The 19280-nt window shown below is 34.4% G+C and overlaps 1 protein-coding gene across 2 annotated transcripts; it reads left to right on the top strand.

Annotated features, from left to right (window-relative positions):
* Positions 1 to 1142: 1142 nt before the first annotated feature.
* LOC126698605 (phenylacetaldehyde synthase) lies at positions 1143 to 16154 on the top strand. 2 transcript variants are annotated; one of them, XM_050395953.1, is made up of 13 exons: positions 1143 to 1387; positions 1622 to 1742; positions 2379 to 2451; positions 2728 to 2958; positions 3544 to 3707; positions 5182 to 5322; positions 6315 to 6374; positions 7352 to 7516; positions 7656 to 7712; positions 12072 to 12136; positions 15285 to 15408; positions 15598 to 15735; positions 15879 to 16154. In XM_050395953.1, coding segments are annotated over exons 1-13 (1464 nt in total). In that variant the 5' UTR covers positions 1143 to 1385; the 3' UTR covers positions 16002 to 16154. The 2 variants fall into 2 exon arrangements, with proteins under 2 accessions (XP_050251910.1, XP_050251909.1); XM_050395952.1 differs by having other exon boundaries at positions 1144 to 1387; positions 1607 to 1742.
* The last annotated feature ends 3126 nt before the right edge of the window (positions 16155 to 19280 follow it).

The raw sequence follows: 19280 nt of genomic DNA, 5'->3' as shown, positions 1-19280 counted from the left end.
AGTAGTGTGTGTATATTAATATATATATATATATATATATATATATATATATTGGGGCCAACAAAAGCTGCTTATCTGTTGGATGGTATATATAAATTATAATTATTTTGATTGAATAATTATGTCGTGTTCCTCAAGAAAATAACTTGTACACGATAAAGTGCCTCAGTACAGAACGCGTATGGGTGAGTGTAGTAGTGTAATGTGTACAAGTTATTTCTTGAGGAACACGACATAATTATATATATATATATATATATATATATATATATATATTTAAAGAGTTTCAATTTATGACATTTGTTCTATGAGAAATCTTTATCATCAAATAAAAAATATAGTATATATTATTATTATTATTATATATATATATATATATATATAACTTGTGGATGGTATTTGTGAAATGATAAGACTATTTATGTTATTTTCTGTCCATATATATTAAGAGAATTCAGAAAGTGAGTTATTGTTTTTTTTACTGTCAAAAATACCCCTAAATTAATTAATCAACAACTTAAAAATGATGTTAAAATAGTAAATTGACAAAAGAAAATTAGTTATTGTTTTTTTTACCGTAAAAAATATCCCTACCTAAAACTAAAAAATGGGGTTAAAATAGTAAATTGACAAAAATAATTAATTTCTACTTCTATGTTGAAATGTCTTCCTACTTCTAATAAATTTATACTTCTACTCAATAGCTTAAAAAATTCCCCACATATTTACCTTCCTCATATTCTTTGAATAGAATTTTTCATAAAAAAGAAACGTGTAAAATAAAACTTCTCCACATATTATTCCTAATTGAAATAGATTTTTTGTCAGTTGCACATCAACAACAAACACATAATATTCATCATATTTTCATCACACTTTCCTAATTTTTATTTTTTTTATCTTGATTATTCGAAAATATAATAATCACAAAATTATAATGAACGTAAATTATTAAAATTTATCCAAAAAATAAAACAGTCTCACGCTCGTGCACAAAAGCTAGTATATATAATTAGAACATGACTGTTTTTTATTTTTTATTTTCATAATTAGCACTTTGACTGTTTATTTTCATATTACATCAAGTTTGTGGTTGTCCTGCCGTCCTGGTGGATGATAAAAATGACAAAAAGTCCTCATGGAACCACGCAAAACAGTTGTAAAAAACGAGCAAGATTTTGTCCACTAGATTTTGTACACGTCCCCACAGGTGAAACCAGAGCGAATATTAGTCACCACGCTGATCCTACTAACTGCCCTGTTTGATTGCTTGTATGACTGATATTCATAAACTTCGCTCTCGCTGACCCTTCTAAAACCTGCTTTGTTCTTCAAACTCTTCTTCATCTACATTCACTTGCTTTGCTTCCCTCCCAAAACTAACAATGTAAGTCATGAGTATTGTCTAATTATTTCTGGGTTTTGTTTGTTTGTTTGATTGTTTTGTCTATGTAGCACCAAATGAAAATTTCATTAGTTGGTTTTTGTTTCTGTGTTCTGAGTGTGTTTATTTGATAATTCCGTTTCTGGGTCTTGCTTATTGCATTTTTTTAATGTTTGTTTGTATCATTTTGTTATGTGGGTCTTGCCTTTTACACTTTGTCAGGGATGGATATAATAGGGATGGTGACTTGAAGCCAATGGATGCTGAGCAATTCAGAGAACATGCACATAAGATGGTGGATTTCATTGCTGATTACTACAAAACCATTGAGAATTTCCCTGTTCTCAGCCAAGTTCAGGTTTTGGCAATCTCTATTTCTCTACGTACACTTGTGTCTTTGAATTTATACTAGTGATGTCTATGTATAAAGAAAAACCAGCATTTTCGAAAGGCATATTGATTTCTGTTTCTCAGTGTGCGAGCATTGGAAATTGGTGCCAGTGAGCTGGTTTCAAATGTGTGTGTGTATTCTTGCCCTATCATAAAATAGTTCAATTTTTCTAAAGATTCATCTTTTTTAGACTTCCGCATGGAAAGCCCAGTTTTGACTTTTGATGGTATAATGATCAAGAAAGACCTTGATGTACCTTTGACCTCCAATGCTGGTATATGACATAGGTCCACAGATATTGGAATGCGTCATTTCCAAAGGCCTTAACCTTAATGCTCATCATTTGGATTCTTTTGGAAGAGGGTTATAGTCTTGCTTGCCTAGCATTCGCCCTTTGATAGTTACAACTTACAACAAATGGGGGAGGGAGATTTAAACTCTAGTTCTCTTTATAAAGGAGACAAGTCAATACCACTGAGCTACAAGGCTCTTGGCGATGTGTCTCTTTTATTTCTTCTGTCTTTTATATATTGCAGCCTAATTTATTTTGCTCTTCAATAGAACTTCTTCCTTTGGTATCAAGAATGGGTTCTTTCTGTGCAGCCTGGCTATCTTCGTAACATGTTACCAGATTCTGCACCTAATCATCCAGAATCATTGGATGATATATTTAATGGTGACATTTCTCAACTAAATTTTTTTTTTCCCCTATTACTCCATGGTTAATAAAATAGTAATTTGAAAATAAATTTCTATCATGATTATGTGCTTCATTTATTCTTATATTTTTGGTTGAAAGCAATTGAGTCTTGCCAAACTTTCTAATCTATAATTCAATTTTTATTCCAAACCCCCCCTCCCCCCCCCCCCCCCCCCCCCCCAAAACACCTTCTCTGTTTTGATAAAAAAACATATTTCATGTCCTTTTTTTTTTTTTTTTTGGTGGTTCCAGATGTTCAGGCAAAGATATTACCTGGAGTAACCCATTGGCAAAGCCCAAACTATTTTGCATATTATCCCTCAAATAGCAGCATCGCCGGATTCTTAGGAGAAATGCTCAGTGCTGGTCTTAACATTGTGGGTTTCAGTTGGATAACTTCTCCTGCAGCAACAGAGCTTGAAATGATTGTACTGGATTGGCTTGCTAAATTGCTTAAACTGCCTGATGAGTTCCTTTCAGCAGGTAAGGGCTAATACACTGAAGGTGTAGCTCCTTTTGCTCCTGCTTCTTCTTCTTTATTTCTCTAGTCAAAGTTTTGTGTCTATTCTGCTTGATATAGACAAGTGAGAAACACTGGGGCCTCCTGATGTTGACAGAGAACTTAAACATTTCTTCCTTCAAAAAAGAAAAAAAGAGCTATATGCAATCAATATTTGGTAGTAGTGGAGTGGAAACCATATGACACATATTGTATCATTTCAGCAATCTCAACCACATACTAATTCTTTAATGCTTGTGTAGATGAGCATACCTTGCAATTAGGAATACACCAACCTTAAGTGAATGAACTAAATTAAAGGATCTTTAAATTTGCAGGATATATGTTTTTTTTTTTTGTGTCAAAATATGTTTTTACAGTCTGATGATACGGTGTACAAATATTGTAATGAGTTGGATTAAGGTCCAGAACTCTATTTTAGATTGAATTTGGACTGCTTTTGGAAGTTAAATTTAAACCTTAAGGCATACAAGGGTTCTGATATTTTGGGATTGGATTGTTTTCCAGTGTCTGAAGTTTACAGAGTTATGTTGCAAATTTTATTGTAGGACAAGGTGGTGGAGTGATACAGGGCACGGCAAGTGAAGCTGTTTTAGTTGTGCTATTGGCTGCTCGTGACAAGGTTTTAAGGAGGCTTGGCAAAAATGCGCTTGAAAAAATTGTGGTTTATGCATCTGATCAAACACATTCTGCAATACAGAAAGCCTGCCAGGTATCTTTATAAACATGCATAAGTATCTAAACAATCTATTTTTTATTATTTTAATTTTAGTTTCTTTTTTCATAGTTTTGAATTATTTTTAAAGGATGCTTCCTGATACTTGTGTGAATCATGAATTCATATGCTAAGGTCTGTAACGTAAACTCACTGAAAATTTTCAGGATGGTCAATGTTGTATAACCAAGTTTATTGTGTGTCTCTTAATATATGCATCCATTAGTAGGCTTATTTTTTTTATATAAAAATGATTCAGCTTCAACAGCTTTTGTTCCATTTACTCCTTTTGTGCCTTTTCTTTTTGCTCTTGCCAAGTTTCTTTTTTTCCTAGGTGAATAGGGGGAGGGGGGCTGGTGGGGTTCAAACCTTAGTGCCTAGGCACCTCAAAGGGTGCTGGGTGCTGAGCATCCAAAGATGCTTCTCTTGCCATTATCATACAATTTTATTTAAGCTTTTAAAATACTTGGTGCTGGTACTAACTAATTACCCCAACCTCTGGGTTTTGCTGCCAAATTCTTTTGTTTCATCTCTTTGGAACCTCTGCTTCTGTCAGTGCTTCAATGCTAATTCATTTCTGAGCAGACTTTCCCTCCTCTCTGTACAGAGTCTTACATATGATAATAGAATAGATATGAAAGCAAATTGTACTCAGTATGTGGCTGTGAACAACGGTAGAAAACCTGAACAAAATAATAAATTATTAGCACAAGAATAAATTTCTTTAGTGTTTTTATCTACCAAATCAAACTGCTAATTGCGATACTCTTCTTTCCCTTCAAATCACCAAGTGGTTTTGTATGATTACCTTAAGCACATGATGGTAACCAAGAAGGTGCAGTTCTATCTCAAATTCTCAATGTTTCTCAGAGGTGCTTGAGGCATAGCCTTGAGACATTGTTAAGACAGTTATAACTTTTGAGTTACAATTATTATGGGCGTGTTCATATTAGTAATTTCATCTTATGTTGCTTGGTTGTGGTTATGAAGTTTATATTATTATTTTTTTGTGAAAGAAACAATTTTTCTTCAACAAACACAATAACTAGTTCAAACGGCAGTGTGCATTAAGAGTACAACAGCAGCTTCAGCTGCAGAACAACGAAACTTTGAGAACAGAGCTACAGCAAAAACAAGCAAAGAACAAGTGTCAAAAGTCTTGTAGCTCAACTGGCCCCTCTTGGACTTTCCAATGGAGAAGTCTAGGGTTCAAGTCCCCCCTCCTCCTCCATTGTATCTATTGGATTATCAAAAATGCAAATAACAAACCACAGATCAAACACACAACAGAGTTCTGTTCAAAATAGACTTCTTGATCCTTTTCAATCAGAAAAGCCTATACCAAATGTCAGAAGCAATGGACCTACACCTACTCATACTCGGACCTGATTTTGCCAATATGCAAGTTCATGTTAATTTTAAGTAGTGCCAGTATATTGGTTAATAATAAATGTTTATTGTTTAATCGCAGATAGCAGGAATCCACCCGGAGAATTGCAGGGTGATAAAAACGGAATCTTCAACTAACTATGCTCTTTCGCCTGATATTCTTTGTGAAGCAATTGCACATGATGTTGCCATTGGTTTAGTCCCCTTTTTCTTATGTGCTACTGTAAGGAACTAAGGAGTTTAGATGTTAGCTTGTTTCCTTCTGTTTCTATCATCATTTTATTTTTCTTTTCAATGCTCTGACTGAGTTACTAATTGGTTAGAATATTCTGTGTTTTCTTAACACCATCTTTTGAACCTCCTCTCCTCCTTTTGGCACCTTCAACATGATCCAAATTATTACTCTATTAAAAGTTGAGTATTCTTTTTTTTGGTTGGTCAAATCTGAGCTGCCAATTGAAATTATAATTTTGCATGACTACTTTTGGCCATATTCGTGAGTTAAATTTTCTTGCAAATTTTGTTGTACTAATTTTAAATGTGCACAAGCTTAGACAATTCTTAGAGGTTTGGATATTTAAGAAAAGTTACAATTTTGTCAAGATTGCTGTTTGACTTAGTGAAATTTATGGTATTAACTTGAATGACTTTGACATGGTACTCAAAACATCTATAAATGTTGGTCGGAAGCTGACATATTCTTTATTAGGCTTTTGATTTTCATTTTTCTTTCCAGCCTGCTAATGAAAGAAATTACCAGTCATATTCATGATCAAAAATTTTCTTCATGTTATTTGCTGAGGATGCAGGATTTACTCATTAGAACATGTCTTAATTATAGTTTTTATTTTTATTTTTTTCTTTTAAAATAAAATTTCTAAAGTGCAAGAAATATTGTCTTGAATCTCAAGGATTCCTTATAATAGTAATAATAATGGTGACAATGATGTCTAGTTGCTAACTGATTTTTAACATGGTAAACTCTGTGTAATGGTGAGCACAAGCCTAAATTCTTTTATGGTTTTTGCCTTTTATATATATAAATATTATTATTATTTTTTAATTCTGCAGGGGTGGGAGTGCTTTTTTTTTTTTTTTTGGGGGGGGGGGGGGGGGGGGGGGGGGGAGGGGGGGGAATAGGAACTATTGAACTCTGAAATAATGTAATGTTAGAAGTTAAAATTAACTAAAGAAGCTTTCCATTTATACTTGTAGGTTGGTACTACTTCATCAACAGCTGTTGATCCTTTGCTTGCTCTTGGAAAGATTGCTAAGGTAACATATTTGACTGAACTGATGAGAAAACCAAGAGATCTCCTTTGCACACTATATCAGTTTCATATACAGATCTAATGTTGATGATTTGAGGTGTCACCCCCTTTTTCTTGTCTTTTTATAATTCTTTAGTAAATAATACTTTTTCAGAAAAGCAAAAGGGAGGGGAGACAAACCGCCTAACCACAAATGTGTGTATGTATGCGTGAGAGAGAAAGGGGGTGGGAGGTATTAAAAGAAATAAGAAATGGCTTAATTGAAACCATTAACATTAATGTTTAAGGAAATTTATGCTCTGGGTAGGGCAGGGAGGCCAAATCCTTCCCACACCCTGAAACTGGCTTGGATTATAAAATCAACCCCAATTCCCAGCCTAACCACTTGGTGGGGCTGGGAAACCCGCCCCATTCAGGATGGATGTGTCTTGGACTCTTGGCGTCCCTAACCTTTTATGCATTGAATGAGTTAGCAGGATTTTTTCCTTTTAGAAAATTCAAATGTGTATTATGTATAGAATTGACCAAGTTTCCTAAAATTGGAAGAGATTGAAATGGTTTGTCATAAGACAGTTCATTAATGCATTATGGAATAAAATGGCCAAATTTCATTAATGCATTATGTATTAAAATGGACCAAATTTTCCTAATATTAGTAGAGATAGAAATAGTTTTCCACAAGTGCATCATTTAAAATTATCTAGAACTTCCAACCTTTTATCCCCCCCAAAAAAAAATTGAACTTGATGATCACTTTGTCATTTTAAGAAAAGAAGGGAGAGAGAGCTTCGAGATTTTCTTTCTCAACTGTTTGACATTCTTCTCACAAAGCAGGAGAGAAAATAATAGAAATAATCAAATTTTTTTGTTCTTCCTGAAAAAATTGTTTTATGTATTATATAATTTTATGATATGTAATTAACACATTTTTAAGATTTGAACAATCTTACAATGATTGCAATGCATCTTCTCTTTACATAGAGCAATGGGATGTGGTTTCATGTAGACGCTGCATATGCTGGAAGTGCCTGTATATGTCCAGAGTACCGCCAATACATTGATGGTGTTGAAGAAGCTGACTCATTTAACATGAATGCACATAAATGGTTCCTTACAAATTTTGATTGTTCAGCACTTTGGGTTAAGGTATGCCATCATATCCCCATGTCACCATTAAAACCTAAAGTCCATACTTCAATTCTTTATTGTACTTATTACTCCATATGTATATGTAGAAGAGGGTGTTTTTTCCCCCCTTCTTACTTTTGTCAATTCATGTCAACAGGATAGAACTGCCTTGGTTCAGTCCCTATCGACAAATCCAGAGTTTTTGAAGAATAAAGTAAGTTTTTCTGACTATCTTCTTGAATCTTGATATTCTTGTGCAACAGTGGTGAACAAAAGATCTATAAAAAAAACTTTCCATGTAATGATGTGCCAAGGGTTTTGACATGGCTTGGGACTTCTTATATATATAAGATGTGGTCTCTAGCCGATTTTGTTACCTCTTAAGGTTTAAGAACAAGCTCTTTGAATAAATTTGATTTTGCATAATTTACTGTGTTTTTGCAAACATGTCAAAGTGATAATATGCTGAGATCAGCCAATCAAATTGGTATATAATTTAAACTTATTGACTTACAGACATAGAGGCAGTTGAAAGTCTTTTTTAGGGAAAGACTTCATTTTGCTTAGGATGGTCATATGAAAAAGCTTTAGATTGAATTAAAACTGGCTGGCCTGATCTGGTAGGGCCAGCACCATTCACCATCCCTGATCATGGTAGATAATCTAGCATCTATGGAGCTACCCAAATCATAGATAATCCTCTTACCATATTTTTTCATTAGAGGACCATTGGAATGCCCAATTATCATGCCAAACATTGAGGCTTTCCTTGTTACCAACTATAAATATTAAGAAATTCCTGGCACCAGCCCTGGCTTGAAGTAGCTTCCTCCACCTCCAAGAGCAATCTTGAGGAATTTTAATATCTCATAGGCTTTTTTTCCCTGAAAATATAAATCTTTATTCACACCACCCAAATGGATCCAGAAATTGCAGATATATTCCAAATGTGCCTCAAAATTTTAGTTTTTTCCAATCTGACAGCTTCTTGAGTCCTAGACCTCCTTCTTGTTTAGGTCTGGCCAGCACCTCCCAAGCCACTTCCACTCCCTTAATCTTAGCATCTTTATCCTTTTGTAAGAAAGCATTAAGCTTTTGTTCAACTGGATTTATCACTTTCTTTGTTAAGATAAAAATATTTGACCAAAAGACCTGAAAACTGAACAAAACAGCTTGAAATAATTGCAATCTCTCTGCAAATGATAGCATTCCAAGAATTTATCCTTGCAGTGATCTTCCCCACAAGAGGCAAACAATCTTTTTCACTGAGTTTCCCAGATATTAGTGGATCCCCAAATACCTAACAGGAAGTTTACCTTAAAATCCAACTCAATTACAATTTCTTGCTTAATTTCCTCATTGACGCCTGCCATGAGAACCTCAGTTTTACTACAATTTACTGACTGGCTTGATAAGTGCTTGAACTGATTTAGCATCGTTTGGGTAATTCAGTCTCCACCTTTTCTCCACCAAAGATAATTAAATCATCAGAAAAACAAAGATAAGTATAATAAATCTTCTCATATTTAGGATGAAAAACAAACTCACTCACTTCTTGGCAGCTACTTGCATCATTATTGAGGAAACCTCCATGCTCATATCAAAGGGCGAGATCAATTGCTTGCTTCTTTTAGTGGTTCTGTTTTTGACTGGTCTCAGGCCTGGGGGCTCACATCTAGGTGATTCTATCCCTTTGTTCCTTAGTTCTTTTTGCCTTTGTAATTAATCTTTTCTTTTTTTGTGCTTCTTCTTTCCTCCTTGTACTTTTTGGACTGCATTTATTAAAAAAGGGTGAGATAGGATCTCCGGGCCTCAAGCCTTTCTTTCCTTTACCCACAAGGATGTCATTGATAACTACTGAGAACATAGGGGTAATGTTACAGGTCTTAATCCACCTTCTAAAATTCATTGGAACTCCAATTTCTCTCAAAATACCCACTACAAAGTCCCATTCTACCAAATCATAAGCTTCATCAAATCCACTTTGATTGCACATCTAGCTACTCCATTGTCTCTATGATAATTCCTGACCAATTCATGTACTAACAAAACATTATCAACTATCCTCCTACTTGGCAGAAAGGCACTAGAACTCAGAAAGCCATCAAGGAAAGCCTTCAATCTCTCTGCAAATATTTTAGATATACATTAATAGAGGACATTGCAACATGAAATAGGTCTGAACTCGTCTATCTTAGAAGGATTTACAATTTTGGCAACCAATGTAATGTAATGATTGTAGAGTTTGCTGTTTGAAATCCTTCTTTAGCAAAGTCTATTCCTACTCACAATTTTCTAAGAAGCTTTGAAAAAATGACAAGTAAACCTGTCCAGCCTAGGAGCCTTGCCACTGCCAAGTGAAAAAATGGCCTTCCTAATTTCCTCTTCAGAGACATCAGTCTGCAACATTAATTTCTAGTTCTCTTTTATATGAAAATTCTAAGCCTACACCATATATATCATTGATTGGCTCTCTGCTACTAGATCCCAACAAGTTCTTGTAAAAAATTTCTACTAAGCCCTTGCTCCCATCAATGCTATCAACCCTATCCCCTTGATCATCCGCTAGACACTTAATCTGATTTTTGCCAGTCTAGAATTTTGTCACCCTATGGAAAAAAAAGCTGTATTCTGATCTCCAAGCTTTAACTAATATATTCTTGATTTCTACCTAAAGAATGCCTCTGCAGAATGCCTTAGTGAAGATTACAAATTAAGCAAGCCTTCTTTCTATCAGTGTAGTTTTGCTGACCTGAGTTGCAGAGCATATAAACCTTTGAGCCTCCTTTAACCTAACCCCAGTTTAGCTTGCTTTAGCCTATTACATAAACAACCAAATGTTCACCCTTAAATGGTTTCAATCTACCTTTAAGAGCCATCATTTTCTGATATTGCTGATACATAGGTGTCCCCCTAACCTCCATCTTTCACGCACATTCCACTATCTACATGAAATCTTCATGATCAGCCCAATGGTTAAATCTTTAAAGGGCTTTGGACCTAACTCACCCTAGGCATAAATGTTTTGTTTCTTGATTTGTAAGTTACATACACACCCAGTGGGTCTTAAACCTAGGACCACCCTCCAACCAATTATTATGGGAGAAGGAAGTGCCAGTTGAGCATAGCTCATTGGCACCCGAGGCATAAACTCCTCAATCATTGCAGAATTATCAGAGACTCCTAGAACTAGAAACTCCACTTCTTTTTTCCCTTTCTTTTATTTTTGATGACATGGAACCTCACCTAGATTGCTCAAACTAATGCAAGCACTTCTCATTTACCACTACTCCATCCAACTTTTTTGCAATGTACTCATTAGCCTCCCTTTTGTTACTCCAAGCATAAAAACAACTAGTGTAAGGATGATCAACCAAATCTGACTGGTGTAATCAAGAATCCAAATCAATTTCATACCCATTAGACTCTCCATCAAATCTTTCACCCTCCTTTTGAATACTGTTGAAGTCACCTGTTGTGAACCAAGCAGCATCCTGCACCTTATTTTTTAAGCCAATCATACCTTTTCAAAGTTTTCCCCTCAGTAGGTCATAGTTGGAACCATATATGAAAGATATATATGACATAAACCCTCCATCAACACTCTCCACGTAGCAGTATACACTGATGTGACATGCTAATCACACTGAACCTCAAACACTCTCATATTTTACCAGCCCCATGCCAAGTGTAAGTACCAATATTTTCCCATCCCCCTACAGCATTTTCTTTGCTGTCAAAGCATTCATCTGTTTTACTCTAGTTTCTATTAAATCTAGCAAACAGATTCTATTTCTGATCACCGTAGCTCGAATCTCCTTTTGCTTGAAGGGGCTATTAGACCCCTACATTCCAAAACAGAAAATGCATTTGCTTTGAGCAGGGGGCTGACCTATCTCACCCTCCAATTATGGAGGTACAACACCATCGTCACTACCTTCACCACACTTCTTTCTAGAGCTCCTGGAAAAACTGTTTAGCATTTTAGAATCGCATCTTCAATAAACTGCTGCAAAGCAATATGAATTCCAAAACTATTTACCCTTTTAAAATTGGACCTACTTCTGATTGATTTATTATTATCACTTGCTGATTCTACATTGACAACTGCACCAGATTTTGAATGAGAGTGATATATGCTGGACAGTGTCAAAAAGGAAGATCAAAAGGGGGGAAATTAATAAAATGTAAAAGATATACCTAAGAATTAGCACTTAGGGTTTGGAATCAACACCAAACAGAAAAACTTTAGAATCAGCCCCCAGCAATTGGAAATTTTCTAATACAAAATTTCATTCACCAATCCGCCTTACATGTTTTCTTGAAACTTTTTAAATAGGCTTTCAATCAGTACATCGATAAGGAAAGTAATTCAAATTACATCAATGAATTTTCAAAATTTGAAATTCAAATTAGCACTAATCCTGGTGCATCTTTGTGTCTGCACTAGAGTGTTGATATTTGATAGTGGATTGCCATGTGGTTTGAGATTAAACATTCCTGTGATATTTTTAGTGTATTAATTTGTTTTCCTATACAACTTCTATGATTGATATTGCAAAATATATTTCAGGCATCTCAAGCAAATATGGTTGTGGATTACAAGGATTGGCAAATTCCTCTTGGACGTCGCTTTAGGTGTGCCTTTGAACATTTTCCTCAAAAGAAAGACATTTATGTTTTGTTGATGTGCTATTCATGTTATACAATTATATCTGATAGGGGTTAGGCTTGTGACTAGATACTCCTCTCAAGACCTTTCTTTGAGTTAGGGGCTGCTAGGATCATTACTGTGTGGTGTAGTGTGGTTGTGATAAACATTGTAATTCAATACTGTGGTATGTTTTACTGTTGTATGAGGCTTGTAAGTGACTATAGTTAGTGAGGCTGGGTTAATAGGACTGAGATGTAGTTAGTAGCAGTTATAATGTGTGGCTGGCAGAGTAGTGTGAGCTGGAGAGTTAGTTAGAAGCAACAGGTCAGGTATGAGTAGAAGTAACAGATCATGTATATAAAGGCACGTGTATGATTGAGGACAGGCAGGCAGTTGACTAATGAATACTCCTATTCTTTTCTATCTCAGTCTCTCTATCTCTTCTATTTCTTCCTTCCTTTAATCCTCTGTTCACTGTTTCTTGCTCAGGAGGTCCAGCTGTCCTCTAAATCAGCTACTATCCCTTTCAGCCATTGATAATCCTGGCAGGGGCTTTAAGTGAATTTAGAGTGTTTTGGAGGGAACTTAGGAAGGCTATTTGATGGAAATTATCTTTAATTTGACAGCAATTTATAACTTTAAGGGCCTATTTGCAACACTCACGAAACCTCACAAATACAAATATTCTCAAAACCTCTTACAAACACAAGCTAGCCCAAATTCCCATTAAACCTAAAGCAAACTCTCAATATATACTTACAAACTCACAAACAAGACTTGCAATCCCAAAACTCTAATACACCTAATGATAATGGTGCTCTCTCACTTAAACAATAAACAAACATCAAAATACTCTCTAAAGAAACCTACTCCATATTCTTTCAAGAGTCTTCTCCTCTCCACATGTACACCAACTACCCCATCACACCCATACTTCACCTTTATAACCCTCCTCCAAAGATGATCTCTCTCAGTCCCATATCTCCACAACCATTCCCTAACAATTCTTGGTTAAATATTCTCAAATTACAAACTTCCAAACCCCCAAACTGCAATGGTTCACAAACCTAAGCCCAGTTAACGAGGTGGAACTTAGGTTCCTCACCAATCCCACTCCATAAGAAATTTATCTGAAGCTTCTCAATTTGGTTAGCCACCTCCACTAGAATAGGAAAGAGAGAGGAAATAAGTAGGGAACCTAAATTCCATCTATTTAACTGGGCTCAGGTTTGTGAACTGTTGCAGTTTGGGGGTTTAGGAGTTCATAGTTTGAGAAGATTTAACCAAGAATTGTTAGGAGAATGATTGTGGAGATATGGCACTTAGAAAGATCTTTTTTGGAGGAGGATTATAGAGGTGAAGTATTGGAGTGAATGGGGTAGATGCCTAGATGGTGTACGAAAGGGGTCTCGGGCCCTTATGGTGTGTCTTTGGAAGTCTATAAGATGGGAGTGGTTGATGTTTTCCCGGTTTATACATTTCGACGTGGGTGATGGTACTAGAGTAAAATTTTGGCATGACTTGTGGTGTGGTGATTGTCCACTTAAAGAAGCCTTCTTGGAATTATATAGAATTTGTTGTGATAAGGAATCTTCTATAGATGAGGTTATGCATTTCCCTAATGGGACACTTAGTTTTCTAGATTAGTCCAAGATTGGGAGCTGGATCCCTTTACTGCTTTTATGGATTTAATTTATTCCACCTCAGTGAAGGGTGAGGATCTAGATAACCTCTGTTGGAGGCCAGCCAAGAGCCGGGGCTTCGAGATACGCAGTTACTACCATTCTCTTACCCCAGATATCAGCATGTCATTTCCTTGGAAGTTGGTGTGGCGAACAAAGGTTCTTCCTAGGGTAGCTTTCCTTTCATGGACTGCTGCCTTAGGGAAGATTTTATTTATTGAAAATTTACAACAGAGAGGTATTATTGCACTAGAATGGTGCTATATGCTCAAATGTGGTGGGGAGTTGGTGGATCACCTGTTTCTTTACTGTCCCATAGCTTATGATTTATGGACAGTGGTGTGGAGTTTGTTTGGTCTTCTATGGGTTATGTCACAAAAAGTCCTTGATTTGTTGGTAGGATGGCAAGGTTCTTTTGATGGAAATTGAAATATTGCTTTTTGGAGGGCTGCGCTGCATTGCATCATGTAGTGTCTTTGGCGTGAATGAAATGCGAGATTCTTTGAGGGATGTAGACAGTCTATTCTTGAGATTTAGTCTCTCTTTTTTCACACTTTACTAGATTGGAATGTTGCTTTCAAATCTCCTCCTTGTTACTCTTTATTAGATATGCATAAGCATTGTAATTTGAAAGATTGATTGTGATGCTCCCTATGTACATCGCTGATGTACATGGGTGATTATATTTTGGTTCAATAAATTTTTGTGACTTATCCAAAAAAATGTATCTCTTGGGCTAAAAGCCACCAAATCCTTTGTAGCACTCTCTTTATATAAGAGTCAATACTATTCCTTGGTGGACTAGAAATACCTTCCTTAGTACTTTCTATATATAAGAGTCAATATATTTTCCGGCCTAGAAATACCTAGTGGAAAATGAATACCAAGTCACTTATTTAACAAGGAATAAGTTTCCTTCTACTCGAAGAAAACCCAAATCAAGTCAATATAGAATTTGAGCCCATTTCTAACCATACACTATTTGAACTGTTGGTGACAAGTGGACCTTTAATGGTGTTGGGCTTCCCTGCGTTCAGATTAAGAATTTATTTTGAGATTATTGTATGAGTGAGAAGCTCCTGTTTGGTTGCATCCAGTTTTCTTCTTTTATAGATATTATAAATTGGCTGAATCTTGTATGTATTCTTTAGGTGATCCTTTTTGTACATTCTGTATAGTTAAGGTCTTTCATTTTGTATGCAACTCATATTTAACTACTGAATTTTTGTATGCAACTTCCTATTTCTTCACCACTATTTGTCCTCTCACTTACCACTGATATTGCAACAGTTAAGGCTTTTGCTCGTTTGGCTTATAAATTTTAATCCAGACTCTTTCTAGGAGCTCATAAATTACAGACACTCAACATACGCACTCACACTAAACCTAAATGATTTATAATCAATCATGTGCTATATTTCCATTTACTGATCCGTATACTGATTCCCAGATCATTGAAACTTTGGATGGTTCTACGACTATATGGTATAGAAAACCTACAGTGCTACATAAGGAACCACATCAAGTTGGCTGAACATTTTGAAGGCCTCGTTGCTCAAGATCCAAGATTTGAGGTAATGGTAATCTTTATGAACATATTTGTTTGATACTTTGATTTGATTTAGTATTCTTTTTAGTCCTAGGAGCCCATTATATATTCTGAAGTTCAATCTAATTTTATGTACTTTTCATGTCTATAGTTAATTCAAGTGATTTTCTGCAAAAAGAGTTTTGGATTAGTGAACAAAAATTCATGTTTGCAGGTTGTTACCCCTCGGATATTTTCATTAGTTTGTTTCCGCCTTCTGCCTCCTCGAAACAATGAAGATAATGGCAATAAATTGAACAATGACCTATTAGAAGCAATAAACTCAACTGGGAAAATTTTCATTTCTCATACAGTAAGCTTATTTTTCTTCATGTGACATTTATAATGGTATTCTTTCTTTTGTCCTCATTTAGAAAACAAAAAATAGTTATTTGCTTCCGTGTGATGACTTTCAGTGCATGAGCTAAGTTCCTTGCATGTAACAATTATTTGCAGGTCCTTTCAGGTAAATACATACTAAGGTTTGCCGTAGGAGCTCCATTGACAGAAGAGAGGCATGTCACTGCAGCTTGGAAGGTTCTGCAAGATGAGGCATCTGTCCTGCTTGGAAGATTGTAGGATAAGTTCATCAACAGTGTCAAAAATTAGTTGATGACATCCATTACTTGTACTTGATGACACCAATTTGTGAATTTTTCCCCTACTCTGTTCTTTTCATATCTCAAAAAAATAATAATTCATTTTCCCATAAGTCATAAATGGGATTTTTCTTTTGATTGTGTTGATTGACAATTAGTGCTCTGAAAGTTTCAAAACATTAACATTTGGGAAGACTTGCTGATCTGGCTTTGGTCTGACCTAACTGAAAATAACCAGAAAATTAAGGTATCTAGACACGTGTAATTTTCTTCTCATATGACCAGAGATTTTTGAAGTAGTAACACCCCAAATTCCAAAAAATGGACAATGAAGTAGGCAAGGGGTCCTGGGCTTTGAATTTGTAATCTGATCTGAACAAGTAAAGAGCTAGTTTGAATTTTGAGTCTTTAACAACCAAAAAACATGGGAGGAAAATAAAAAGGGGACACGTGGATGATCTTATGACCATCACATAGTAGATTGAATGAAATTTCTTCCAAACCACTTTGGAAGAAAATTTTATCCTTTAGAATGATCAAGTTTTAAGGAACCTGTCTGATTTGAAATATTGTTGTCACTAGACTGGGCTTGAGTCCGATTGTGGGATTTGGGCTGGATTGACTAGTTGGGATGGCACAGACGCGTACTTCACCGCATGGTCCAAAGAAAAAAAGGGAAACTTTCATTAGTTTTTATTTGGGCTTACTACTGACATGACCCAATAAGATAAATAAACTAATAAATTTAAGTCACAGCAAATAGAATCCAGTAATGTAAAACCCTTAAAAATGCAAAATAGGTAACGTTGTAGCTAAAGAGAGGGAACAAAACTAGCTCCATCCGGTTCTATATTTTGCATAAAAGTATTCACATAATACTAAAATGCTTATCTAAATATATAAAAGCACGGTAGCTTATGTAAAACTTTTTCTCACTTTTTTATTAACTCTGTCTCTCGCTTCTGAACTAACAAGAAAAAAAAAAGATTCTTTTAATATGATGTGATGTGTTTTTTTTTTTTTTCTTTTTTTGAGAAGATGCGATGTGTTGATTGGGTTTGTTGAGAAAGAAAAATATTATTTTAACCTTTCAAAAAAAAAAAATTAATATGATGCTTTTAAAATTCGGATGTAGTGTTTGTTATAAAAGTGGTTATGCAAAAAAAAAAAAAAAAAGAGTAAATTTTTGAGATCTAAAAAAGCATATAATTTTTTTTTTTCATAATTAGATGAGAATGCAGTAAAGAGCATAAGCGGCTTTAAAAAATATATAAAAATTCCTCATAAACTGTGCTATAATTTATCATCTGCTTGTGTAACAAGAGAAGTCTTTTCCCAAAAAATAAATAAATAACAAGAGAAGTACAAAACTGTGCTACTATTAATTATTAAAAGCTTTAACTTTTACTCTTTTCTCCTATTTTGGTTAAGTGATCTTTATGCGTACTTAAGAGCATTAATATTAGGGTATAAACACTCCTAGTTGCTATTTTATAACTCAAGATAGCAAAAATTTACTCTATCTGGGTTTGTATACCTAACAAAATTTGCAATCTATGAATGGTAAGATTGCATATATGCAACCTTACTATTCATAGGTTGTAAAGAAAAAATTAATATTTAATCTTGTGGTTGTGTGTAAAGAGAAAAAGATAGTGGGAGGAAACAGAGAAATAAGAATATTTTTTATTATTTTATTAAGTGGTTTATATTATTTCATTGGATTTTATGTAAAATTAAAAACTGAGATGTGGAATGAGTTGTAAAATGAGTTAGTAAAATAAATAAAGTAGTGTTTGAAGATACAAAATAGGGTTTTTTAATTTATTTTTCTCTCTCTCTCTAAATTTTCACTAGTGAAAAAAATATTGTAAATGAATTCTGCAAAAAATATAATTGTTGTAAATGGGAAAAAAAATCACAATAATGCTCCAAAAAAAAAAAAAAAACACCAATTTGTTTGCATTGTGCTAAGCTTTGGCCAATTTGCACAACTGTGAGTGTGCATGGTAATCAACCATTGTGACAGATACCTGAAGATTGTGACCCATACCTGTGAGGAGCATCCAAGAGAGGAACATATGGTAAAAAGCTTGCTTGGGACCATATATATCTTTCATTCTCCAAAATGGTTGTTTTCTTCGTGACTAAAAAAGAAAAGTCATTTCTAGTGATTGAAGTGTGCATGAAATTAAATGAATAAACAATGCTTGACCAAATAGAACAAAAAGAATGAAAGTGACTGAAGTTTGTGATTGAATATAAAGATATCCTTTGGAATGTACACAAATTTTCAATTTTGTTGAGAGGGAGGAGGATTTGGGGATCAGATTCTACATTGGAGAATATTCAATTTGAGTAAGAAGGAATTTTTAGTTTGACATATTCCAACGGAGCTGCTATATATATTTAATGTTTATCCACTTATCTTCATGTATTTCATGAACCATACATTAAGAATATTCATTGTATAACTACAATTTTTTTATAAAATAAAATAAAATAAAAAGTTTATATAGTTTCTATTGGCTAATTTGGATTTTGTTTCTTTGTTGTTTTTGGAGTAAAGGAAGTGCAATAAATAAATCAAACTAAAGTATTGCAATTACAGGCAAAGCTAAGATTTACTTCTAGAAGGATCAAAATTTAGAATTTACACATGCTCACATGCATATATACATATATAAATAATATATATATATATATATACACACAATATAATATACACTGATTTTAAAAATTATTAACCTATAGAAATTAAATAAATAAAAACTAACTTAATAAAGATTTTTTTTTTCTATTTCTTTTTTTCATCTATCCTAGTTTTGCTGTTGTGTTATAAAACTTAGAGACGATAAAATAAGGAAGAGATGGTAGTTCGTAAAATATATTAATGGCAAATACATAAAAGAATTCGTCGTCAATGGAATCAAATTATAAGAATGTTGTTGGGTGATGAGGAATTTCTCTCCTCTTCTTATTTATTTATTTATTGTTTTTCATTTCTTGAAAGGGCAAGACCACCCTTAGGGAAAATAATTTTATGTTCACCACATATAACGGTGACACCAAATACTAGCTCCACCCTCAGGCTTCGCCTTTAATTTCAATCAGTCTTGCAAATTGTAACACACGAGTCATAGGTGCTGATTTTTTTTTGGGAGAATGAGTAAGTATGATCCCAACAGAAAGGGATAGGGGAGAGACATAATGCTTGAAATTACATGAGCATATATATAAGCATATCCAATTTCCTTCA

The sequence above is a fragment of the Quercus robur genome, chromosome 9 (genome assembly GCF_932294415.1).
Source record: "Quercus robur chromosome 9, dhQueRobu3.1, whole genome shotgun sequence".
Taxonomy (NCBI): Eukaryota; Viridiplantae; Streptophyta; class Magnoliopsida; order Fagales; family Fagaceae; genus Quercus; species Quercus robur.
Note: the sequence above shows the minus strand (reverse complement) of the source record. Positions and strands in the feature narration are given on the sequence as shown.